Source organism: Melospiza melodia, chromosome 8 (genome assembly GCF_035770615.1).
Source record: "Melospiza melodia melodia isolate bMelMel2 chromosome 8, bMelMel2.pri, whole genome shotgun sequence".
Taxonomy (NCBI): Eukaryota; Metazoa; Chordata; class Aves; order Passeriformes; family Passerellidae; genus Melospiza; species Melospiza melodia.
Window position 1 is genome coordinate 22,598,075 of NC_086201.1, and position 25,831 is coordinate 22,623,905.

Genomic DNA, 25,831 nt, shown 5'->3' on the forward strand with positions numbered 1-25,831 from the left:
TCAAACATTTCAAATATTGTTACTAAACTGGTTCACAAGATCATTTATTTGGAAAGTAACTTAAAACTCCCAGACCTTATAAATCTTTATAATTAAATTTTAGTTGTATCAAAGCTAGCTTCAGTGATGTTATTTGTTATTACTAGAGGTAATTTAATCTGAAGTTAATGGCTGAATTTGTCTGACACAATCCAGCTATTGTCCACAAAATCAGTTCTCTGCATAGAGAAGTAGATCTGCAATTTCATGCTGCTAAAATTTGGTAGTAGATGCTGGGCAGGCCTCAAATGAAGACATGTATCTCACTGTTCAAAGTGCTCTTTACTTTTTCATCCTCAGACTCATCTGTTAGGTACACACAAAGTCCTACTAAAATGCTGTCTTTACTCTCTGTGCTTGTATTTGGTGTATAAATCTTACTCAGGTGATTTACCCCTTTTACGTGTGTTTCTTAAATATGAGAAAGAATGCTTTTTCTTTTCTGTGCTTTTTTTACAGACAGGTGAACAAATTCATGTCAGTTTGCCACTGTCTCAGCAAGTTTCTAATGAAAGCAGGCTCTCTATGTCTGAATCTGTTTCAGAGTTCTTTGATGCACAGGAGGTGCTTCTATCTGCCAGCTCGTCAGAAAACGAGGTAGGCTGTGACAGCGTGTGGCAGCTGTGCTACTGGACACAGTTAGGTAGTGCTACCACTAGTGATTTTTTTTTTATTTTTAGTAATGCTAGTTAGAATAAAATGTGTAAAGTGTAGATAAACAAACCCGAGATCACAAAAAGTGGTGCAGGAGTTCCCTGAAGTGTAAAAGTGAGTTGGAACTTAGTTGTGTCAATAACTAAGGTTTAGCACATGTCCTTTCTAGGCTATGGCAGTTCCACTGAAGGATGACAGACAGTCACAGCTGGCTATGCAGTCAATTAAATTTAGATTTTCAAATATTCTTTATAAAAATAATCTTCTACTACATATGTATATAAAATTATGCTCTGTAATGAAATAGACAAAAAAGTAATATTTCTTGAAAAAACAGTTTTGTAAAAAAAAAATTAAAATATTCTTAATGCTGATGAGATTCTTGTTTTGCAAAATGATAGATCAATATTTACATAATTTGTTTGCTGAGACGTAAGTCACGTTTTATTGTTTGGTTCTTTATAAACAGCACAAATCTGACTATCTCTTCTCACCTCTCATGCCTAGTGCATTATGTTATCAATTTCTTTTCATCCTTGATCTTACTTGAATCACCTTTTGCAGATCTCATGTCTGTATTTGGATAATAAGGAATTCAGAAACGTGAGGACAACGTAGCATTTTTCTTGACCCTTTTAGTGCATTGGCACTATGGACAGATTGAAACATTCAGTTCACTTAGCTAATAGTTTTAATTTGATAAAGATTTTTTTTTAATATTTGTGTTTCAGTTAATTATTTTTGTCTGTTTTGTCAGTATATTTTATATGTATTTGAGTTAATGGATATTTTATTTATGTTTTAGGCTTCTGATGATGAATCTTATATCAGTGATGTGAGTGACAATATATCTGAGGACAACACCAGTGTTGCAGACAACATTTCTCGGCAAAGTATACTGTGTTTCAAACTTTGAGAAATTACCTTGGTTTTTTTCATGTACCAGAATTACTGCATGTCAAAACAAGTCCAACTCATCTGAAAACAATGAAGTTGGGCTTGCTTGTTCTGGCAGTTATTTGGTTGAATGGAGAGCTCTGTTTTTCTTAGTCTGGTACTTTCTTATGACAATATTTTTCTTCCCTTCCCAGTTCTTAATGGTGAGCTGACAGGAGGCGCGTTCAGAAACGGACGGAGGACTTGTCTCCCAGCTCCCAGCCCTGACACCAGTAACATCAATCTGTGGAATATTTTGAGAAATAACATTGGCAAAGATCTTTCCAAAGTATCCATGCCAGTTGAGCTAAATGAACCTCTGAATACCTTGCAACATCTTTGTGAAGAGCTGGAATACAGTGAACTGTTGGACAAGGCTGCTGAAACAGATGATCCTTATGAGCGCATGGTAATACATTTAGTGTAGCACTTCTTCTGGCTGTGTTAAAAAGGGAGCTGTTGAGTGGGGTCTATGCAGGGTCCTGTCTTTCTCCTCCTGGTCACAGACAACAGACCTCGCTGCTGGGTCACAAAAGTGTTGTGAACAAGTACAGGTGGTAGATTTGATCTGAGCAAGGCTGCAGGATGTTTTTTTACCTCAAACCAAGTCCTGCAGTTGTAACTCATTTATTTACAATTGATCTCATGCTCTATGACTGTAGATATGGGCATTGGCACTTTCTAATTCTGCAGCATCCTTTCCTAGCTTTCAGTGGTCAAATCCAGCACCCTTCAAGAGTTAATCGAGTCTGTGGCTGCATTATGATCAATATAGGTGTGAATAAGATGTCCTCCCAGGCAATTTCTGAGAGAGAAGTTTCAAAACACCAGAACAAAGTTAGCCTGGGTAGCCTGACTTCAGCCCCCTTGTAAATCTGGCATCCAGCATCCTGTGCTCAGCTCTCAGGGTGCTTTGATCTGTCATGTCTCCTTTTCCTCAGGAGATACAGGGAAGGCTGTTAGGGAAAGTTAGCAGTGTTGTTGCTGGAGATGTCTGCTGTTTCTTGCCATGTTTTGGCAGCACTGTGGATAACTGGGAGGAGAGAGGTTGCCTTTGGCTGTCACACAATCACACACAAGTCCCTGTACTACTTTGTTCACAAGGCCTGCAGGAGAGTGAGGAGTCCTAAACACTGAAGAAATTGAAGCCATCATGAGAAAGGGAGTTGAATTATTCATCCTCACATTCTGTTTTCTTACAAGACTCAGGAGGTGCTTATAGTGGGCCTCTTCCAACTCAGAGTATTATGTGATTCTGTCCCTCACAAGAGGAGGGAGATTCTGTAAGGAGTAATGAGTAAAGCAGACTGATTGCTGCCTTTGTTGAAAAGTCTGGAAGGTCAGTATTGAAGTAGTAGGGAGAATTCCAGAAGAAGAAGCCATGGTGCAACTGAAAGCTTCCTTGGAAATGTGGATTCAATCCCCTTCTCTGCTACAGATGTCTACTGCAGTACTTGGGAGTAAGGAAGTACTTAGGAGTAAGCCAAATCTTTAAACAGCAGCCATAAAAACACAAACTGCACATCTGACCTGAAGCATATGGGACTGCTTGGAAAAGAGCTGAATACCCAAAGCTTGTGGCAGGAATGCCCTATGTTACTGCTTGTTCACTGTGCTCTGAAAGAGCAGGACTTGGCTATCTTTGATAAGCATCCAAAAGTAGTGGAAACCCTTTTTTTCCCACACTGCTCTCTATATCACAAGGATAGTAAACGCCTTTGTTTCTCTGCAGAGTTAACAGAGTTAACTTATAGTTAACTATAGTTGTATAGTTAACTTATGATCTTATAGTTAAATTGCAAAGGAAGTTGAAATTAATCTGAAAACAGTTTTAGAGGAATGAAGGTTTTTACTGTTGAAGAAAAGCTTGTGAAAACAGTGTTAATTTTGTTGATGCTGCATTTTTGAATAATACTACATGAAAAGAGAATGGAGCACCCATTACACAGTTGGACAAAAACAAAGCACATAAAACCTCAAATGAGGGTTGTGTCCTCACTAGCAAGAGGAGAGGGGCACCTAGTTAAGATTTGCCCCATTGGTAGCATATTGCCAATAGCTGACTCATTTTTGTGGTGTTTTCTGAAGTTTTGTTTGGACTTCTGACTGGCTGATGTGATTTTTTTTGAACTCTGAAAATGAGACCTTGTAAACTAAATAATCATGGCATGCCACTTGACTTATTACTTCCAGTCAGGCCTGGCTTAGAGATTATTAAATTGTGGTTGGACATATAGACAAAGGGGCTGGCTGTTAAGGCTGCATATGTGTGGAAGATTTGGAGATATCTCTGGGCTAAGAACATGATAAGTGGGAGCTGTTTATGTTTGGCACTAAATAAAATAGTTCCCATAGTAAAATAGCATGTGATATTGTAATCAGAATTTATTACATAATATTTATTCACAGGAAGCAGGACTAGAGTTGGGTGTGTTTCGGGTCACTAATGTTAAGCCTGGTCAAAGGCAGAAAAACTGTGTCATGTGCAGGTTGTCATTTTAAGGGACTGTTGAAAGACTGATTGAGGCCATGAAGAAAAATAAATTATATCAACAGAAGGAATAAAGTTTATACTGGTTCTGGCTGGAATGCATGGGGTCGCTTTCAGTTGTCACTCTGAGCAGAATGAGCTGTGTGGTACCACACAGTGATGGCACATACACAAGAGTGTCTGCCTGTTCTCATGTTCTGATCTGTATTTTTACAGGTTCTCATAGCTGCCTTTGCAGCATCAGGCTATGCCTCTACGTACTTTAGAGCAGGAAGCAAGCCATTTAACCCAGTGCTTGGTGAAACTTATGAATGTATTAGAGAAGACAAAGGATTTCGATTTTTCTCAGAGCAGGTAAACCTTGTTTTTAGATAGACACTCCTGTTTAGATTTATCTTTTTTGCTCTTCATTTTATATATAATCCCATTTCTCTTTCTACTTAGAATGGTTTGCTTTCTTAGAAGTAAATAAATATTGTTAATATGAATGGACTTCATTAAGGGCTAGAAGGAATACATCTTTATAGTAATACATCTTTATAGTAACTGTTTTAAGTACAATCACTTAAGTTGTATCTGTTTTCATAGCAACATGAGCTATTTAGTATTTTCATATTGCAATAACAATTGTACTGTCTTAGGAATGAAAATTAAATGTTTTTGACTCAACCAAATTGTGTTTCAGGTTAGCCACCATCCTCCCATTTCGGCCTGTCACTGTGAATCGAAAAACTTTGTGTTTTGGCAAGGTATACTTTTATATCAAAAGCATAACTCCTTTTTTATTGTCAAATGAAAACTTGTAAAAGCTGAGCTTTGCATTTGGAACTTACTCAGAATTTCTATACTTATTATTTTGAAGTGACATATTATAAACTGATGATCTGATTTATTTTACTCCAAATTCTCATTAAGAGTTAGCTAACATATTACAGCTTCCTCTATCACTTGCAGCCTGTTTGTACTCTCCCATTTAAAAGGTTTTTACCAATAAAATTACTATTTCTTACAAACACAAGCAGTTCTTTTTACAGTTGAAAAAATTACTCTTTCTTTCCTTGTACCTACTGGTGTATGCCTTTAATTTGTATTGAATGTTTGCACAAGACATTTGACAGTCATGCAGCACAGACACAGTTCTTAATTAAACTTACATTTAGTTTTTCTGACCTAATGTAATTTTCTAGTATTTTTTTCTTTAGTATTTTCATGGCAAATTCATGCTATCTACTGCCCTGTTTTGAATTGGATAGTGCAGCACAGATGGTCTGGTGCCACACAGATCAGTGCAAGGGGGAGACCTTGGTCATTTCAGTTTTCTAAGTATTTCACTGTTATATTCAGATATCAGGTGGAAAAACAAATTCTGGGGGAAATCAATGGAAATTCTGCCTGTTGGAACCTTGAATGTGACTCTTCCAAAGTAAGCTACTCTCCTTTGTTTTCAACCTTTGGTGCACTCCAGTCTGGGCTGCCTTGCGCATGGGTTGGGGTAAGCAGACATGATGTGGATTGTACTGGTGAGGGTTTGTGCCCAGCTTTAATCTTTCCTTAGTGTTCATCTGGGGCTACTGGAATGTTTTTGAGCCTGAAGATCCATTTTTGGTTTTGGAGGAAGAATATGCACTCTAGAAAGTGATGGAGAGAGAGAGATAGAAATGTTTTGGGAGAGGGAACCCATGTTTCATGTGTACAGCAGTGATGAGCTGTTCAGAACAAGGCTGCAGTGCAGGACCGCCAGCAGCTGGTGTTGTCCTAAGGCTCTCAGTGTCTTGTTGTTCCCTCAGAACAACGAGATCATGAAAGGTCTTTTTTCAAAATGTGGATAAAGCGATGTATATTCTCCATAATTTGTATGGAGATTTTGGCAGAGTAGTGAGAAGCAGTAGCTTCACCACCAGTGAGATTAGTTGCAGCTTGTGAATCCTAAGATTATGCCAGGAGTGGATACTTTAAACATGTCTTCTGGTTTTGTGGTGGTGTTCTTGCTCCTGGTACATTGCAGCCAGCCTTTCTTTCTGCCTCTACCAATATAGCATCACTTCACCTCTTTATCCATCTCATAAAATTGAAGGAAATGCACTCTGGAGCAGCTTTGTCTTCTGTCTTCATGCCTTCCCCTAAACTCTGAAGGAGAATGTGCTTTGCATAATATAATCCTCTGGTTTTATTCTCTTGTTTGATGTTAGAGATGCTCTGACTGGATAGTTGTTACAAAGGCAAAGGGAGGGATGATGTGCCAGTGTGCTCCTGGCTTTCTACTTCCTTTCCTTGATCTCCTGTCCAAATTTCCCACACTTGTAGTATGGTTTTCATATTTATTTTGTTCTGTTTGTGATTCAATTGCATTTTCTGCTTATAGTCTCAATTCAGCCTTATGTTGATCTTTGTGTCACTGTCCTGCCCCTATAGGAGTTGTGGCCGAAGCACTTCATGCTCTGAGGACAGTGAACATGCCATGCAGGGCTTCAGTGGCTCATAATGTGTTTATTTGTGGTTTATAGCACCTTTCGGTAGTTCTAGAGCTTAGGTGAGCTTCTCTAAGGAGGATTAGTGATGTAACCAGATACAGGACTTTGTCATCTGTGTGGGTGTTTTGGGAAATGTGGTTTGTTTTTACAATAAAGGAGGAATGTTTTACTTTTTTGTCAGCAATGTTCATGATGAATAGATATTACCAACTACTTCTTAATCTGTTCTTAGGTATGGAGATTACTATGTCTGGAACAAAGTCACTACTTGCATACATAATATTCTTAGTGGAAGGAGATGGATAGAGCACTACGGAGAGATAACTATCAGAAACACAAAAAGCAGTGTTTGTATTTGTAAACTCACTTTTGTCAAGGTAACATATGGGTGTTAATATATATCTTATATTCATATAACTGTAATTTAAGGGTACATCAGGCTGTTTCTTCACTATTCCTGAAGTCCATATTCCACATTTTATCTTTTATTCCTTTTATCAGTATTCATAAAATGTAAATTCTCAAATGAGAATGCTATGTCTATTAGTAAGACTCTGCTCCTCTGAACATTTGATATCAGTGTGTTCCATTGCTGTATAGCTGTGTGCTGTACTGTTGCTGGTTTTTGATTAAAAATTAAATGTCAACATTTTTTTATAGTAACACAATGAAAACACAAAGTCACTGTACACTGCCATGCCATTTTGCTTCTCCTTCTACTAGAATTTTTCAGTCAATATTTTCTCTCTTTACATTATGTATTGCTGCTTTGGTTCATAGTATTGTAATATCCAGGCAAGGATCATATATAAAAATAGAAGTTTATATAGCTATCTTACTAGCAAGTATTTTCCCTAAAAATAAATTTGTCTTCACATTGCAACAAAAGATACCGATACCATTGTAGTGTTAACAATGGGATGTTGACATAAATCTGAAATTAGTGTTTTGTTGGATAATCTGAGAATGGGCAACTGGCTCTTGGATGAAGGTGTAAGAACTAAATGTGTCTAAGAAAAGCAAAACAGAGATGAGAAACAGAAAGAAACAACATGTAATAATGTAATATCTTCCCTGCTGCATACAGTAGTGTTCAGCACCTATGAAAGGATTCCTATACAAGTACAGGTATATTTAATACCTCCTCGAGTAGGAAGAGGAGCGTTAGATGGCTCTGACAGGCAAAAGGTCATTTTTGCAGAATTGTGTGTGGGATTTGTGATAATGACTGAGAATGTTATTCCCAGATGTGCAGTTAATTTAAATGCTTTTATGTCAAAACCACATTGCAAATTATACAATGTTTCTCCGTTAATAAATCGGTTCGTGTTAGGACCATATGATTTTCAAATTTTGGTATTCTTAGTTCCAGGTGAGCTGTTCCAGCACAGAATTTGGACAGTGGGCACCACAGCCAAGAGACATTCATTATGTGTATTGTTACAATGGGCTGTTGGAAAAGCAGTGTGAGCTAGTAATTCTTGGTTAAACTTGCAGGTGAACTACTGGAATTCCAATGTAAATGAGGTCCAGGGCGTTGTGATAGATCAAGAAGGGAAGGTGGTTCACCGCCTTTTTGGAAAGTGGCATGAAGGCCTCTACTGTGGGGTTGCACCTTCAGCCAAGTGCATATGGAGGCCAGGTAAGAAGCTTGTAAAAAATTCTGGTAGGTGTAAAGCTGTTTCAGCCTACATTTTAAATACACAAAATAATACTAGAGAAGTTTTAAATCCCTGGCTAGACAAACAGCAGTTTACATAGGTATATAATAATGGTAAATGGAAATGTTCTTACAGGGCATAATCTTTAGCATCTCAGTCTGACTCCTGGTCATATGTGCTGGGACCTTGGGGTCAACAGAAGAATAAAATTAAGAAAAAAATTTGGCATCTGGGGAGGCCTGTCTGCCTTTTGACAGAGACCAGGGTAACTTTTTTGGATTCACCAAATAGGGGTTTATTGAGTTTTCAACTTCCTGCTTGCTTAGAGGCCTGAGGTTGAATTAGTCATCCTTTGCACCTGTATCTTTCATACATGCATTATCCAGGAATTATTGTTCTTATAATTTTGAATCCTACTTTGTATATTTGGTATTTTGAACTGTACTTTGCACCTTGCTCTCTTCCTGACTGTCTGGTTTCACTCTTTGTGGTGGTGAATCAGGCTGTGAGCGTGTGCTAAGTTCCAAAATGAACTCTAAAGATCAGTTAAGGTTAGGTTTTAGACAGACATTTGATAGACCCACTTTCTGGGGAGCAGGAAACTGTTTTTAATTTAAAAAGCTTGAAAACATTAGTTTTTATTTAAAATGGGAGGAAGATCATAGAAGCTTTGAGTCTATTAACATGTAATTACAATCTCTGCAGGATAAGCAGTTGATACTAATATTTAGTGAATTTTGTTTCACTTTCAGAATAGCTTTTGATGCTTTTTAACTGTAAGAGTAAAATATGTTAACTTTTTCTGTTAAAAGCGTATAAATAAAGCAATCTCTTGCATATTTAGAGTAATAGCTTAAAAGCTTTTTTCTTTGTCTTATGTGTTTAGGCTCCATGCCAACCAATTATGAGCGTTATTATGGCTTCACAAGGTTTGCTATTGAGCTCAATGAATTAGATCCTTTACTGAAAGATCTTCTCCCTGCAACAGATGCACGATTCAGGCCAGATCAAAGGCAAGAATGCTTATTTATACATTTAATATTTGGTGGGCTCAAGGCTGATTTTGGCTGAGTCTTGAATTCTGTCTCTGTCTTCACTGCAGTCTGAATTAAGCTGTGGAGGATTCTGCTAGTAGAGAAGATAGTATTGCACTCAAATTTATGCTTAACCCAGCTAAAGGGAAATTAGAAATCTTCTTGTTGATGCTATAGAGCTGTAGTGCAACCTTGGGGCAGATTGTTCATGACAAACTGGAAAACAGGCTCTGAAATGCGGTGCACTTCTGCTGTGGATGGAATGAGCACTAATTCCCTCCAAATTCTCAGTTCATAGTCCTTCAGTGTGATATGTTGAAGTTGCTGAACAAAGCCTGTGCCTTAGGCTGTAGGTCAGGTGCACGTAACTGGGGAGTCGCATCTCAGGCTGGATCTGAAAGTACAACCCTGACCACACGCTTGGCTTCTGCTTGTCTTTTGTGATGATGGGAGCTGGAAAATCCCTTGGACTAGACAATGTGTGATTGCTATACAGCCTACTGTTATTCCTACAGGCTTCTGGAGGAAGGAAATATAGAAGCAGCAGCATCTGAGAAACAAAGAATAGAGGAACTCCAGAGAGCTCGGAGGCGGTACATGGAAGAAAACGGCATTGAATATGTACCCAAGTTTTTTAAGTGAGTCTTTTCATTTGAGTAGTAAGTCTCTGTTTTCCAGCTTGTAACTGGATGAAGTACTAAAAGAATTACCACCAATACAGACTGAGAATCATGAAAGTTTTAAGAAAGATAATAAGATATCTGACACCTGCTTCTCTGAAACAATTTTTACACAGCAGTTAAGATTCATAATTGAATGATCATTTTCTCATAATGGGCCTCAGCTATATAAGCCTTCCTACTGAAGTGGAATTAGAAGTATATTAGGATCTAAGATTTAACTAGGGACATTTTAAAGTCATTGCCTAGACAAGTAATACCATATGACCTGAACAGCAACATCATACATACATATATATACCTACAAGATGTTAATAAGTATAAATGTATATGTATACACTTAAAAAACATTCATTTTTTGAATGAAGGTGTTTTTGGCTGTTTTTTAGTTAAGCATTCTTCTGAAACAAGGAATAGTCATACCAAGTAGCCTCATGTCTAACATGGGGAATCAAAAGTGAAAAGACTGAATGTGTTCGATCCAGTTGTAGCAAAACATAAGCAAAATGCAGAGACAAAAAAATAAATAGTTGAAGGCTTACATTCTGTAAGCTGTATCTGTTGGATAATCCCTTTCACATAATCAGAATCTGTAGTGAGGAAAGGGGTTTTAGGTGGATCTAAGACCTGCTCTCACAGATCAAACAACAGATATTCAGTCTCAGCTGTCTTCTCTGTCTTCTGCTTTTGATATAGGTAAAGACTGATTTTTGTTTTTAATTTCTGATTGTTGTGTCCTTTAAAAGTGTGAAATTTGATTTAATATTGGGTTAGATCAGAGAAGTGTGGATTTTGATTTTATATTGCATAAGAGCAATATTTTTTGTCTCTTTATCTCTTTTTGTTTTCCCTTTCTACAGAAAAGTAATTGACGCTAATCAAAGAGAAGCCTGGGTTACCAATGAAACCTACTGGGAACTGCGAAAGGATCCTGGCTTTAGTAAAGTAGACATTCCTGTACTCTGGTGAACTGAGAATGTAGACCTAGTAAACATATCACTCTGAAGAAAAAAAATAACTATGCACAATATGTTTCTTATAGCTAAGCGTGGTTTGTGGGTCTACGGAAAAACCATATCATATGCATTTATATTCATCTTTATAATGGACTTTTGGAAGTGCATTAGACCAGGCCCCTGACCACTTCTGGATCTTTCTAATTTTGCAGCAGCCATCAAAACTAAAAAAAAAAAAAAAAGAAAAAAAAGGAAACAGAAACCTTTTAAAGTTTCATACGCTGAAAATTCAGAAATAAAGAAGCAGATGAAGTATCCAAAGTCACTCGGAAGAGGTGGTAAGCGCAAAACTGCAACCGGTGCTTTAAACAGACATTAAGAGTAATACAATTTAAAGTAAAAAAAAAAAAAAAAAAAAAAGAAAAATAGAAAAAAGTTCCATTTTGTTTCAACTATTTTTGTTAAAAACTCTTGGGTCACAACACTGTCATTTCTGGCTTCAGGTTAGTCCTTTGGTGTGATATGCTTGGACTGGCCTTTGTCAAAAAGATGCTTTTCTGGAAGCTGTTCCCATTCATATGCCATTGTTCATGCCTTAACAAAATATGAAGATGTACATTAAGTAATTTTAAAATATCTATGCTTAGGCTTGTGTGAAGGGCAGATTTTTAAAGCTCTAGAATTTTATCACAATATAAATACTGGAAGACCTGCATTATTTGAAATCAAAAGATAACCAAACATCTAACTGCATTTCACAGGTATGAGACCTACTCTACATGCTTTAGCTTTGGGATGCTGACTGTATAATCAGACTGAAAAGAAACTGCTAGCTGGTTGAATTTGAATTTTGGTAAATGCATATGAGTTGCTAGTCAGAAAGTTCATATTCTAAATGACTGATGCGGAGATGCAGTCATCACATTTAGTACTGCCTGGACATAGATCTCTCAGTGAATCTCATTTTCCCCTAACTGTTTATACAATTAGAAATCCCTGAAGCTTTGCAACAGCGTTAAAAGCACAGAAGGATTTCATGTGAAGGTCTCTGGCTTCTCTCCAGAAGCTGGATAGTACTGTAAATGCAACTGTTTTCTGCCACACACTCTGTTTATTTTCCTGGCTCTGTTTTTTCCCCATCCACTTTTCTTATCTAAAATTATGTTGGAGAGTATGGCAGAGGCTCCCATGTGTTATAGCTAACAACTTCTACTTGTGTTGCCAAAACAGCTCTGGTGCAAAATATACTTTACATTTTTTCATAAAATGGTTCTATATTTTTTGATTTTAAAAAGTCTCTTATGTGTTGCTAAGCCTCAGTTAATATAAGTGGGAGAAGACTTGGCACTTTCTATTTGAAAATCTCTGAAACAATAAACAGTGGGAGGGCAGATCTTAATAAAAGTGAAACCAGTAATTTATTAGATAAGAGCTACATTCCATATGGTATGATCTAGTCTTCCATTTGTGCATGTGTTACACATCCCACCACTGGTGATGGGTTAGATTTCATGCACATACTCGGTATTCCTTTCTGCACATACATGACATATGATTTTTCTATTTAAGATTCCAGTCCTGAGACCAAAAATAAAATTACTAGATAGGTATGTGATCTGCCAGCAGAGCTGCTTGAACAGTTGTCAGTGCATTACCACACACCCCCAGCTCTCAGCCTGCTTCTTCCTTTTTCCAAGTCAGGTCCCCATACAACTGAGATTACTTTGGTCATTTCAGATAAATTTAGACCTCCCTGTTGATGGTATAGCAAAGTAACTAGCAGAGCAACTAGCTGCTAATCAGTTCAAATTTCTTCACACACTTCTGTTGTCAGAAAGAACTATGAAAACCTACAGAAAATATTAAGTAGACTTTTTATGAATTGAGACTGCACATGAATTTTTAATAAAAATTTGGCATAAAAATCCCTATGTAGATTAATGGGATTTCTTCCAAAGAAAATTTTAAGTTATTCAAAGAATGTTATCTTTCTCTTTCCTAGTTGAACCTAGTCTGATTTATTCTTTAGTTCTGCAATTGTTATTATAAGAAAATTTATTATAAGAAAATTTTCATATATCAAAGTTGGTTTTTTAAATAATATTTGGTTAAAGTCATCCTGCTTGCTTTAACAATATTACATTAGGAATCAAATTGGCACATTGTGTGTAAAATGGCAATTAATTATTCTATGTAGTTTTCTTTAAAGCCAACTCTATTAATAAACATTTGCCCATCCTTTGCTCCAGTCCTTGTGTGCAGTTCACCGTGATATGAGGAAGTATTATTTGTGTATGACTGCAGGCATGTCTGAGGGACAGAACTGCATGTCCTCAAATCTTTAATTTAAATACAGAAAGAAGGTCTTCAGTTTTACAGCATTCTGGCAGTGCTCTGTGAATGCCATTATTTGCAATGCCAACTGAAACTTGGTGGACATTAAAAATGCTATCACTGAATTGTTTTTTACAATTGTTCATTTGACATTCAATGAAAGAAAAATAACGCTAACATTTCTAAATTCTAGAAAATCTGTGAAATGCTAAATCTTTCTATTGAAGGCACTTTCTAACCAAAGAGGATGTTAAATTAGTTACTTAGTAAGTAGAAAAGACACAAAATGATGCAACACAAGGTATTTGCAGTGTATATCAGAAATGAAAAAGTTTAAGCAGATGTACCATGAAGCAGTTTCTCATAGTGCAGAATTCTCTGTATTCTGTGTAAAATCTGTTACTGCATTTTTCCTCTAACATTGGCAGACATCATGGAATATTTTGTGCTGTTTCTAAGGTGGATAGATATGAGGGCTTCTATCCAAATTATAATTTTTAGTCAACCTGTGACATTTCCTAGCATTGAGTGAGAGGGTATGGTGAGTTTTGCCCATCCCCTGCCCGTGTAGTGCGGAACTGAGTATCCCATGCTGCAAGGAGAGTGCGCCACTGGCTGTTCTGCAGGCTGGCACTTTGTGTAAATGCTGTCTGGTTTTTGGCAGGGCTGCTGCTCAGGCATCTCTTCCTGGCATGCAGGATTTTCCTGCTCCGGGAGCAGAACTTTTCATTTCTATTGAACCTTGTGAAGTGTTTGCTGGCCCAGTCCTCAAGTTGAGCAGTGTCCTTCTAGCTGAAGCTTTGCCATCTGGCATGTCATCTCCTCCTCCTAATTTGCTGTCATCTGTGAGCAGTTACCATGTGTCACCGTGTCCTTGTCCAGGTCACTGGTGAGATGTTGATTGTCATGGCCACAGAACTGACCCCTGCAGGGCTGTCCTCACTGCTGGCTGCCAGGGCAGAAACCATTGATCCCTTACAGCCTGGGATTCAAGCAGCTTTCAGCCCCACTCACTCCATTCATCCAGGCAATATTTCCTTTTGGAAGGCATGGAAAGTACTATCCAACTCAGTAGATTTAATTGCTATATGTTTGGTAAGTGTTGAAAATTAGTATATATCATTGACACATAAAACTTTTATTGCAATTTAAGAAGTTCTTTTGCTTCAAAGACATATGCTTTTCTCCTGTGTTTTCTCAAAACACTCATTTCTGTATAAAAATACACAATACTTATGCTTTAGTTTCACAATAATGAGCTGTACTTTCTATTAATATTTTAAAAGTGTACCTTAATTTCTTCCTTGTTCTAGTACTTTGGATATGATAAGGTAATAGTAGCTATTTTCATCAAATGCAATGTCTTACAAAGATTTAAATAGCTTCATTCTTGTTTTAGATTAGTATTACCAAGATGGCAGAGTTTTGGCATATTAGACATTTATATCTCACAGGAATAGATTATTTGAGTTGATTTTCATGACGTATCACTGTGATTAAAAAGTCATCTAGGCACCCATTCTAATTTTAGACAGATGTAAGTTGCATGAAATAAACTTTTTTGTATTTGGCTTTAAAAGTGCAGTTTCCATTATAATAGTATTTTCATCATACAAGTAACATTACCCTTCTTTTTTCTCCTTTTGAACTTCTGACTGAATAAGCCTGTATGGCACCTGTGAGGTTTATGTGAGTGGCACATGCCAGGCATATGTCAAGTACTGCAGTATGTGAACATGGCACAGTGTTGGAAGATCTTATCCTTAATTCCCTACTGAGCACTGTCAGTGCTTTATGGAAACAAACTACACAAACCTTAAGGCAAACTAGGAGGCAGCTCTGGGCACCTGTGAGCAGCTTGCATCTGGGCCATGTCCTCTGTTCCCTGTGGAGGGAATGGGATTTTCTCTCCTCTCACCAGTGGAGCCCAGCACAATTGCAGTCTTACACTGAGCTTTTCCTCAAAAAATCAGAATTTTTAGGAAAGCCCTGGAGGAGAGGAGAGGTTCACTTGCAATTGCACAATAACCAAGAGGGCTGAATATATCCATTCTCTGTATTGCAAAACTTGCTCTCACTAGTAGAGGGAATGTTTGTGTGCTCTCCTTGTTTTACTGGATTTTAGACATTTTCTGGTCCAACAATAAACAATAGCTATTTTACATGTGTTGGCAGCAGTTGTAATCTGAGGAATGAATGTTTGTAGATGCCATTAGTAGTAATGGAGGTGCATAATTAAAGCAAAGGAGATGTTTTCAGATTAAATCCATCTGAAAGTGTATTTGTACTCATATGCTAAAATGTTAGGAGGGGTTAAGCTAGAGAGTTTTGCCCACTTGGGGGAATAAGATTAATATTGACAGAAGTGTATCAGAAACACTGGAATGGCCTCACTGGTAACCTTGTGTAAGGCACAGACCCATGAGAAAGCTCAGGAAATTTGCTATGTCATAACCACTTACCTTGGCAGCTACTGGGACTGGAAAACATGTCCTTGTTTTTTCTTTGTCTGTCATTAAGTAACAGTCATCAAAACTGTGTAAAACGTAAATTTACACTTCAGTGCATGTATTGATAATTTCAAGGTATATTTAGTATAAAAAGTAGCATCATTTTCTACTTCAGCGTTCCTGGTTACTTTTATGGTAATTTGGATACCAGTCAGTATTTTTATGAAGAAAGCATGGGTTTTTTGTTTTCGTTTTCCTCTCTCTTTTTTTTTTTTTTTTTTTTTTTTAATGGAAGAATCTAGACTGTGTTAATAAAGGTATAATTATTCCTGGTGAGAGTATCTCCATAAGCTCCATCACAACAGTGACTGGCACCCAGGAGAATGCTGCAAATCTGAGTAAGGTCAGAGAAATTGCACATTTACAGCAATTTATCTTATTTTTGTATTATATATTGTAAGGAATCTACTTACAAAAGCAAACACGTTATTTACTTTTAAACTAGGGTATTTAAAACCTTTATTTATTTGCTTTAGTAGAAATGATATAGTTCTTTCATTAAACTGAAAAGTATCTTTATAAAAGGATTTTTATACAGTTTCTTGCAAGTTTGAAAAGTAATATTGATGTACTTGTGTTTTATATACCAGCCTCCTATTTTGTCAAATTTTGTGGTATTATAAACTTGCCATCTCTAATTTAAAAAAAAAAATTACCTTTCCCTGCAATCTTTGTTAAACCTCAGAAAAGAAAGGCAAGAGAGAGACAACAATGCAGAATGGTGAAACTTGTCACAGGAGCTCTGTCAGTGTGAGATGTAACAAAGGAGAAAGTTTTCTAACTTGTAGGAATTAAACTGTCAGCAGAGCTGCTGAATTTGTTTTAGGCTAGTTATCTTAATACCATTTTTCTTTTCACTGATCCATGACAGCATGAAAAAAGGGAAGATTGGAGACATTTTCTCAGAATTAATGCTGAAGGTGAAGGGAAGTTTTTACTCCTTTCATAAATAAAAAATTACTGTAGCCAGCATTTGTCTGAAGATGTCCTGGTAATTTGGACGACAAAGAGAGTTACATACTCTGAATATATAATCAGCAGTGTGTAATATGTTCTTTCTGACCTGTGAATAACTCATTGAAGTATGGTAAAGCTACTTATTGGTACTCCTGGAACAATGACTCAGATGTCTCCTGTGAAACACTAAAATGTATTTTCATATTGACTGCTAGTTTTTGTAGTCTGCATTAGTAAAAGAGGATATATAATGTTGCTGGCCCATTAGCAGCAACATTAGGCATGCAAAATGGGAAGAGGTGAGGAAATTCCTTCAGAAACTCAGGAATGGGTAAATTCTCTGAGAATCAAAATGATGTTCTGCTCTGCAAGAGCAGAACACAATGGCAAATATTCAGCCAGAACTGTTCTTCACTGAGCTACTTGCTTCTGGTGCCAGTCAGTGTAGCTACACATGCAACCTCTTGTTCTGAAATTGCATCTCTTTTTAGGATTGTGCTTGTGTCCCAAGGGTTGCTTTGTCATGTCCACCAAGAATAATCAGTGGTTGAGTCAGGACTGCAAACTCAGATTTCTTGTGTGGTAGTCCTGTGCTGAACATTCTCTCTTTCTTTGTTAAAGTCACCTGATCAAGGAATATTATAGTAACATTAACATAGTGAATACAAGGTTAATCCTCAGTATTTTCCAGGGAAAGGAAAATTCAGGATATCTTCTTTAACTATGTGGAAGAAATGCAGATTATATCTTTTATTATCCTTGTGTTTGCTTAATATTTTATAAAATATTTTGAGATTGGATCACAATAAATATATTAAAATTACTTTATCCCCTATCTTGAAGTTGACATTGAAAATTGTCATTCCAATCTGAGGTTAGAAAGTAAGTCCATTTAGTTTTTAAAATAAGTGCTACTTGTATTCTTTAGTAGTTGAGATACAGTATAACAAATTGAGATCACAACAAATTTTCTTTTCTGCTGAGTCTCACAGAAGACCTGACTGAGCAGAAAAATAAATACTGATGAGTGTATTTTGGTATGCAGGCAAAAATGCAAACTTCTGCCCTAGTAAGCTTTATCTCTAATTAGCAAAGACACTGTTCTTGTTCCTTTTTAATAATTTCTAAACTACTTACTTTCAAACATTTTTTCCGCACTAAGAATTAATCCAATGGAGTTTGATTTTTACAAAGTAAACCGTGTTTGAAATTCTGCAGAGAGGAAGGTTGGTGTTCATGTCATGCGAAATGTCTGCTTCTTAGGGTGGACCACTAAAATTTCGCTCTCAGGCCAAAAATATATATCAGTGGGCTTTTCCAGTGGGATTCTTCTTTGCATATGGATTTGTGTCTATGTCATTTATTGTAAAATAAGTAAGAAGTCAGGCTGCCAGCATATGATGTCTGAAATATTTTTCTTCCCCAGAACTGCATAGCAAGCTACCTGTTCTTTATCTGTTACTGCTAGATTGTCTAAAGGGATACTTTATTTAGCATATGAAAAGCCATCATAAATGAAACTACTGTGGTGTCAAGAAAGATTATTATAATAGTTCTGTACTACTGTGATAGTTCTGTTTGTATATTTTATTTGTTGCAACCAGTAGCAAGACTCTTCTTTGGGTCTCTATCTACTTTTCTTCATATAATTAACCGGTGATTTGTAATTTCTCAGTATTTCAGCAGCAAAGAATTCTATATTTTCTCTCACTTTTGCACAAAGCTAATATAAATTGGGAATAATATCACACTTTTTTGGTGTGATTAGATCCCATGTGCACATGTATGAAATGTTGTAATGTTAGTTTTTTTACTGTGCTCATATTCTGGGAATGCCATTAGAAGGGTAAGGTATAGATGAGTTATTATTTTTATACTGCCTTATTGAGCTTCTTTGCTTGTAACAACCTTTCAGGTGGTAGATTGCCCTGTGCCAATTCTTTAGCAAGCCAGAATGTCAGAACCTAAGGAGCTGAAAGAGCATTCTTTGCTGATTGCCCATATCTATGTGCTCATTCTGAAAAAAAACAAGCAAAACAAACCATATCTGTTGATTACTTGCATGCCTCTTTGGGTAGCTTACCTCTAAAAGAAGATCCTCAGAGTCTTTCTGCTGTGATTATGCTATTATGTCAGGTACACGGGCAAGCAGAAATTTGCTTTGTGGTTTTTAAGGTGAATTTAAAGGCAAAATTTGCTTTTTAGAAGTATACAGATCCAGTGCTACTTTTGAGTAGTGGGTAGATAGTGTCTGTTTTAAAGAGAAATGACAGACTGTAGTGAGAAAGAGTCTGAGTTCTTAGATGCACCAGATAAATTTTTTTCTGTTACTTGAAAGCAAGAGAAGAAATTTACTTAAGGGAAAGAAAGGCAGTGAGAAGCATTTATGTACCAATCTACCCAAATGCAGCAGAATGCATTGTCTGAGTACTTCAGTATTAAACCTTACATGCAGCACTCCCAATTTTATACTCAAAAGTTTGCTATGGACTTCCATAATGAGATGATGAAGAATAGGATACTGGAAAAAAAATCAGTACCATAATTTAAATAACTCTAATTAATAGAAAATTAATTTGCAGATATTTGTAGTGAAAATTATATAAGCTACTTATAGTATAGCAATTTTTAAAAGCACAAGTTTGGTCCTTTGTAGTACATTCAGTAATTTAACATTAAAAAATATTTTTCATTGTTCTTGATTGATTTCCTGCAAATGTATTCATCCGCTCTTGACTATTCACAAGTTTGGGATGTCTTCATGATAATTCTTTACATCTTATTAATTCTGAATCCCAATATGAGGTGATTATACCTGTAAAAGCAATTTTATTGCTTATGATTTGTAAACATCAGGAGCTGAGGAGCAATACAGAAAGGATATAATTTGTGTATTCTAAATCTATAGAGGTGTTTCACTGCAGGAGTTAATCAGCAATGCACAACAGAATTTTTTCCTGCTCCATCTGCTTGGACTCTGACAGGCATCGATGTGTACTTAGCATTAACATTGCAAACAGTTCTCATTCACATCAGTGTAAAAGATGTAGATGCTTAAGTTCAAATAAAAACACTCTACAGTTACATTCCTAAGAAAACAATGTACTGGCTTACCTGGTGAGCCCAGGTTTTGTAGCGCTTGATTTCTAATTCCTACATGCTGAACCAAATGAGCGCCCACGCAGAGGCTGAGCTGCAGTTGGTACTCCGTTCCCCTTGAACCCAGTGAGCTTCCAGATGAGTGGATGATCTAGCTGCCCAAAAATATTTCAGCTGTAGGCCTAATGTGCAGTCAAGCCTAGGTATTCAACTAGTTGCCCTTAAGCTTAATTTTAAACCTGTGCGCTGTGTTGTGGAAGATAAAATGTGTGAAATACAGTTGGTTTGACTGCTTACCACTCCCAGCAATATATTTGACTTTCCTCTTGGATTTTGGTATCTTATTCTGGAGCTTGTAGTTTAAAAACAAGTTAACTTCATGTCTCTGCAAAGCTCAGTTAGATATGACATTTGGAATAAAGAACAGTACATTAAAACAATAACAATTCATCGTATTATGTCTCATTCTGGCAAGCTTAATTGTAAGGATATTTGCAATCCCTGTTCCTGTTTCCCTATACTTTCCCCAGGATGGTGCCAGCCCAGAGCTGGGAGTTTTTAGCACAGTATGCCAGTGAAAAAAAGGAGTCAAACCTTTCTGATTTGTGGAGCAGGGGTGGCAGACAAAGAGCACGCTCTTTATCTTAGCCCAGAAAAGGATGAATGTGAGAAAGTGCCTCTCTCCGTCTAGGCTTCAGCACATACATAGAATTGCTTTCTTTTGGTATTTTGAGTTCTCTGGCTACTTCTGAGATTAAACCTAGCCAGAAAAGAGCAGTAATAAAACAGTTTTAAGTTTCCATGTAATGCAGCTGCAACACTTACTCTGTGTCTTTGAACTTGTCAGTTGGTTTTGAACGTACTGTTGTAGTAATCCAGAGAGCAGATGGGGCCTCACACTGACTACCTCTCATGCAATAAAGCCCAGGCTCATTCAGTAGTTAATATTGATTACAGCTGAGCATCCTTTGGCCACATCATTCAGGGAGGTGGTAGTGGGGGGAAGAGTAAACAAGAAATAATAACAAAGACTTTATTCCAGTGATGTATGTGGTATACACGATACCCATAATACCAACTCCAACTAAAGGAGGTCCTACAGCTTCTGGTAGGAAATAAAAAGTGAATTTGGCTATGCTATAGTTTTTGTTGTGCTCTAAAATGTAACAAAAGTTGTCATCTGTTTCCTTCAGGCTAAGTCAGATTTTCCAGGATATTGTGTCCAAAGCATACAACACACAATTCTAATTTTTGAGGAAACATGATGCTCTTTTTACCTGTTGCAATGTAATTGGATAATGCATGTACAAATGACTTGTGTAGCCTGCCAATGAATGTTGCTAATGCCTTACCAAAAAGAAAAAGATAAAGCATATTTTTTGTAATTTTTTTTCCTCAGAGGCAAATCCAAACAATGCTAGATTTGGGAAACTGTTTACTGAAAAGCATTTTCTAATAGATCTCTGAAGAAGTGCAATTGTATAATTACTATTGTTCAGTGCATACAGTACATTGTCTCCATCACTCTGTACACTGCTGCTATTAGTGCTTGTTCTAATAAATCTCAATGTACACTGTTTAAACTGCTGTCATCTGTGTTCTGATTTATTAATACAAGAAACACTTGAGGCAATGGTTCTTGAATAAGCTATTTGTAACTAGTTAGATCAATTGATTATTAATCATAAAATTCTTAATATATATTTTACAGATTGATTTTGAAGAGGTGGGTGATAGTGGTAGCAGAAGCACTGAAATGGTGGCTTTTCCTTTCTAACCTTTTTTCACTGCAGGAATATTTTTATAAAATTTTTCCCATGTGATTTTCTGTGCAGTTTCTTTACATCTGTCAGGAACTACCAAATGCAGTCTCAAAGAACGTTATTTTCTTTTTGGCAGTTCCTAGTTATATCTTCATATTGCAGCTGATAAGAGCCTTTTTCCTCTTTTTTTTTTTCAATTCAGTTTTTTCTTTGTGATTAAAGGGAGCTTGCAGCTTCTCAAGTTTTGAGAGAGGGTGTAGAAAAAATTGTTCCTGACGTTCTCTAATAGATTTTAAAAAAGTGGAAATGAAAGAAAAAAAATAATTACTTGACACCCACCCTGTCTGGCCTCTTGGAAAAATAGAAGTATGTGGGATTTTGAGGTTTTTCCATTATGTGTTCTTGTCAGCTGTTCGGCCCTTAAAATGAAAGCATAATGAAAAATAAGAATTTGGTTGGGAGGAGAAATTGAGGTTTTTGTTATTTCTTGGCATTGTAAAAAGAACAAGTGTTCAAACAGCCTGGAATGCTGCCTGAGTGGAAGCAATTGCAAAGGAAGGGAAACGGCTTTTTTCATGAATGGCAGCGCTTTCTGTCTTGTGTCACAGCACACATCTTGTCCAAACCCGTGCTCTGTGGGAAGGGCCCACTAGGAGATTTTTCCCTGTTAAACCATTCCACGAGTGAAACTCAGCTCTGCTTTCGCCTTTGTCCAGCAGAGATTTGTCCTTCAGCTCTGAATGCTTTGGATGGCTGTGACTCAGCAAAATTACTGTGCAGGAGTGAAGTGTCAACGGTTTTATGTCATTATTTAAATGGTAAAAACATCAACATAGCAAACTTTTGGGAATAGAGCACCAGAGGCCTGAGAGGCGGCACAAGCAACCTGACACCTAATTTAGCATCAAAACTATTACTTCAGGTATGAAAGTAAATTACATGTTTAGGTTTAATCTAAGCAGGAGACAGGTGATGCTTCTTCACAGCCACAAACATGTAGGCGCTGTGGTGTGGTGAAGTGAGACAGTGTGGGAAGCTATTGACAGGATCTCATCCTGACTCAGCTAAAGGAGTTGCCCACAGAAAGCTGTTCCAAGTTCCACTGCTGGTACAAAAATCTGTTCTGATATGATGATACATTGCATTTTTGCACAGCAACATAGCAATCTGCGTGGTTCTTCAAGTGCTTATGATCTTACTAAATATTTAAGTTGGTCTAAATGTTAAAAAAACACTGCACTTCAAAATGGAAAATTATTTTTCAGGTAAGTAATTATTACTAAGTCAGGTTAAAAGAAACTAAACTAAAATATTATTCAAACCCAGAGTACCAGGGGCTAGCTGAGAAGGTGCTCTATTTTGATTGAGTAGTGAGTCTGATTTTACTCAAGGGCAGCAAATGAAATGTATTCTATTTAGACTGTCATTTTTATTTCTGAGAGCTATGTCTAATATTTAACTTAGAGTATATAAAGAGACAGGTTAGGTTGTATATCCCATATCTATATCCCAAGTGCATATTAATAGTTCTATATTATAAAAATTCAGGAAAAAAAGGTATGCATAAATGCATGTTACAGACATTAATCTGTTGTGAAGATGCTTTGTGCCTGTGATGAGACTACATTGGATTATGTTTGTATTTACAAGGATAAGTTCCAAAGCAAAACCAAATATGTAGTTGCTTTTCTCACTGACGAGTGTCTGGCTACATTTCCTTTGGTAAGGAAAAGACACTAATTACTAGCTCAAATTTCACAAGCACCCTAGGCTTCTTGAGCAGGTTTTTTGACAAGTCAGTGAAGGGAAAAAATTATAATTAAACATTCTCAAAAGGTTACTTGTTGGACTGTCGGTGGACTGCAAATTCTGGTGAATATGTTGGGTTATTTCTTTCAACTGATAAAATTTAAGGTGTTAATTGTCTTTTAAGTTCTTCTCTAAGTAAGTTACTTCTAAGGGCCTTGCATTACTTTTAGCAGTCAAAGAAATTCAAGAGCAGAAAAGCAGATCCATTCTTCAGTTCTAGTTCAAGAGCTGACTTCACTTAAATCAGCTGACCTAGAATAATAGTATCAGGCTACTTTTCTTGTTTGGTGACAAGAATTTTTATGTCACCTGTCTGTTAAAATGTTTAGTATCTGGAAACTGCACTGATTTATTAATCTATGCCTACAGGCATGTGGAAAAAATGAATTAGGAAACTAGATGAAGATATATTCTTGTCTTGAAAGCATGAAAAGGAACAGGCTGAATAAACATAGAGGTGATTATGAAAGAGGATGCTGAATTCTTGCATGCCCTACAAACACTGATTTAATTTTGTCTGTTTATAAATACTCTGTATCCAAAGATCTGAGAGTACTTTGTACTAGTAATAATCAGCCCTTGCAGTATCCTTCCCTGAGAAGTGACACATTGGCACAGCCACATGCAGTAGGTTTCATAGAGGTTAATTGCCCAGTATCACAGAACAGCTGGTGTCAATGCCAAAAATAAAAGCAGTCATGCTGCTCAGTTTAAAACATAAGGAGAAGCAGCAAGGAACAAGATGTCTATGACTGAGGGAAATTTTATATAGATGTAACTGTACCAGCACCCATCAGACAGCTTAGCGTGGACAATGTGAGTTATAACGTAGCAGACAAATCCTTTGTTCTGTAACTTTTCTTCAGATATAGTGGCACAGCAGCATCTACAGTTCTACATCCTCATACAGGTGGATGGGCAAGCCCACAAAGCTATCCTCTCACACAAGCACACCCACTGACAGATGCTGGTTAAAAAAGATTTAGCCATTTGGGAAGCATCCTTCAAAGGAAAGGAAGTATTAAACAGTTTACTTTAGGTCACACTGGCTTGTTTCTTTTCCAGATTTTTCTTCACAAGCTAATAATGCTACATGATGAAAGTAGCTTTGTTGTATACAGTAATGTTTATGTAACAGTTGAAAGCTGGAAGATGAAGGGAGAGAAGAAATCTTAAGTGTTAACTGACTGGATAAACTGAGCTGGTATTTAAAAGATTAAACCCAAAATTTGCACCATATTATGCTGGTAATTTGTTTAATATCTTAATGAGCAAAAAGATGCTGTCAGTTGCCAGGCTGAGAGCTGAAAGATGTGCCTGCTTCTCACAGGTGGTAAGTGTAAATGCAGACACACTTCCTCGGCATATCTATCCCTGGAGGACTACTTTGCATTCCTTTTTAGTAAAGGCTTCACAGTTAACACATCCATCTCCCCATTGGAAATATTGCCATTCATACTGGGGCAATTACAAAGAAGAAAAAGCTGGGATATTTCATGCACTCTAAAGATGGACACATGAAACATAGATTAAGTAATCTGTATGTCCGTGAACAAAGGTCTGGAACCTGAAAGGTAAGTCTGTAGAAGAGCATATAAATCAAGCACCAGAATTTGTATTCCAGGAGCTCTGAAGTTATGTAAGCCATGGTATTAAACTGGCTGGTTTTGCTCATGAGAATTTCTAGACAATGCCACCTCAAAAAAACAAAAACAAAAAAAAAAAACCCAAAACAAACAAACAAGCAAAAAAAACCCCCAAGTACTGTTAAACCCACACTTTTTTGGAAAAACCCAAAAAGTGTGTATGTAATTAGAAGCATATTTTATCCCATAAAATGTTATGTTTGTTACCTCCTGAAATCTAACAGAGTCTGTATTGCTCAGATCCTGTATTTCTAGGGAAATACTCATGCCGTGTGCTGGAAAGTTACAGAATTTTGTGAGTAACTTTTTCAGTAGCATTTTCTTTTGCTGTTTTTTATATGTTAAATTCTTGCACTTGTTCTTCTGCAGAGATGCAGGTAAATGTAATGCAGTTCAATTGCACTTGAAGTGTACATGATACACTCCTGTATCTCCTGTATCAGGAGATCTGGCAACTGATGGCATCCTTTTGTACACTAAGAAGATATTAAACAAATTACCAGCATAATTTGGTGTAGATTGTGGGTTTAATCCTTTCAAGTGAAACATCAACTACATTTTTCCAGTCAGTTAGCACTTAGGATTTCTTTTCTCCCTTCAATTGACTGCTTAATCATGCTAATCTTATGATATGGTTGACTGTAACAAGAAATAAATTAAAGTCAGATCAGTTCAAGTGGATTACAAATGGTTTAAGATGTCTGGATTGAAAATAATGAAGTAATTCCACATTTGAATTTCCTTGGACAAATGTCTAGTTTGCACTACCTTAGATCACATTATAAATGACT

At 36.7% G+C, this 25,831-nt stretch overlaps 1 protein-coding gene across 8 annotated transcripts in view; it reads left to right on the forward strand.

The window, feature by feature from the left end:
• The window catches only part of OSBPL6 (oxysterol binding protein like 6), a 96,601-nt gene extending 75,196 nt beyond the window's left edge, over positions 1-21,405 (forward strand). For all 8 annotated transcript variants that reach the window (XM_063162203.1, XM_063162202.1, XM_063162201.1 and 5 more), the window contains 11 exons: positions 499-636; positions 1,499-1,586; positions 1,785-2,038; positions 4,337-4,474; positions 4,806-4,869; positions 5,465-5,543; positions 6,824-6,968; positions 8,089-8,233; positions 9,139-9,265; positions 9,802-9,924; positions 10,827-21,405. In XM_063162203.1, the coding sequence (XP_063018273.1) occupies positions 499-636; positions 1,499-1,586; positions 1,785-2,038; positions 4,337-4,474; positions 4,806-4,869; positions 5,465-5,543; positions 6,824-6,968; positions 8,089-8,233; positions 9,139-9,265; positions 9,802-9,924; positions 10,827-10,935 (1,410 nt within the window). In that variant the 3' untranslated portion in view covers positions 10,936-21,405. The remainder of the gene's footprint in view (positions 1-498; positions 637-1,498; positions 1,587-1,784; positions 2,039-4,336; positions 4,475-4,805; positions 4,870-5,464; positions 5,544-6,823; positions 6,969-8,088; positions 8,234-9,138; positions 9,266-9,801; positions 9,925-10,826) is intronic.
• The last annotated feature ends 4,426 nt before the right edge of the window (positions 21,406-25,831 follow it).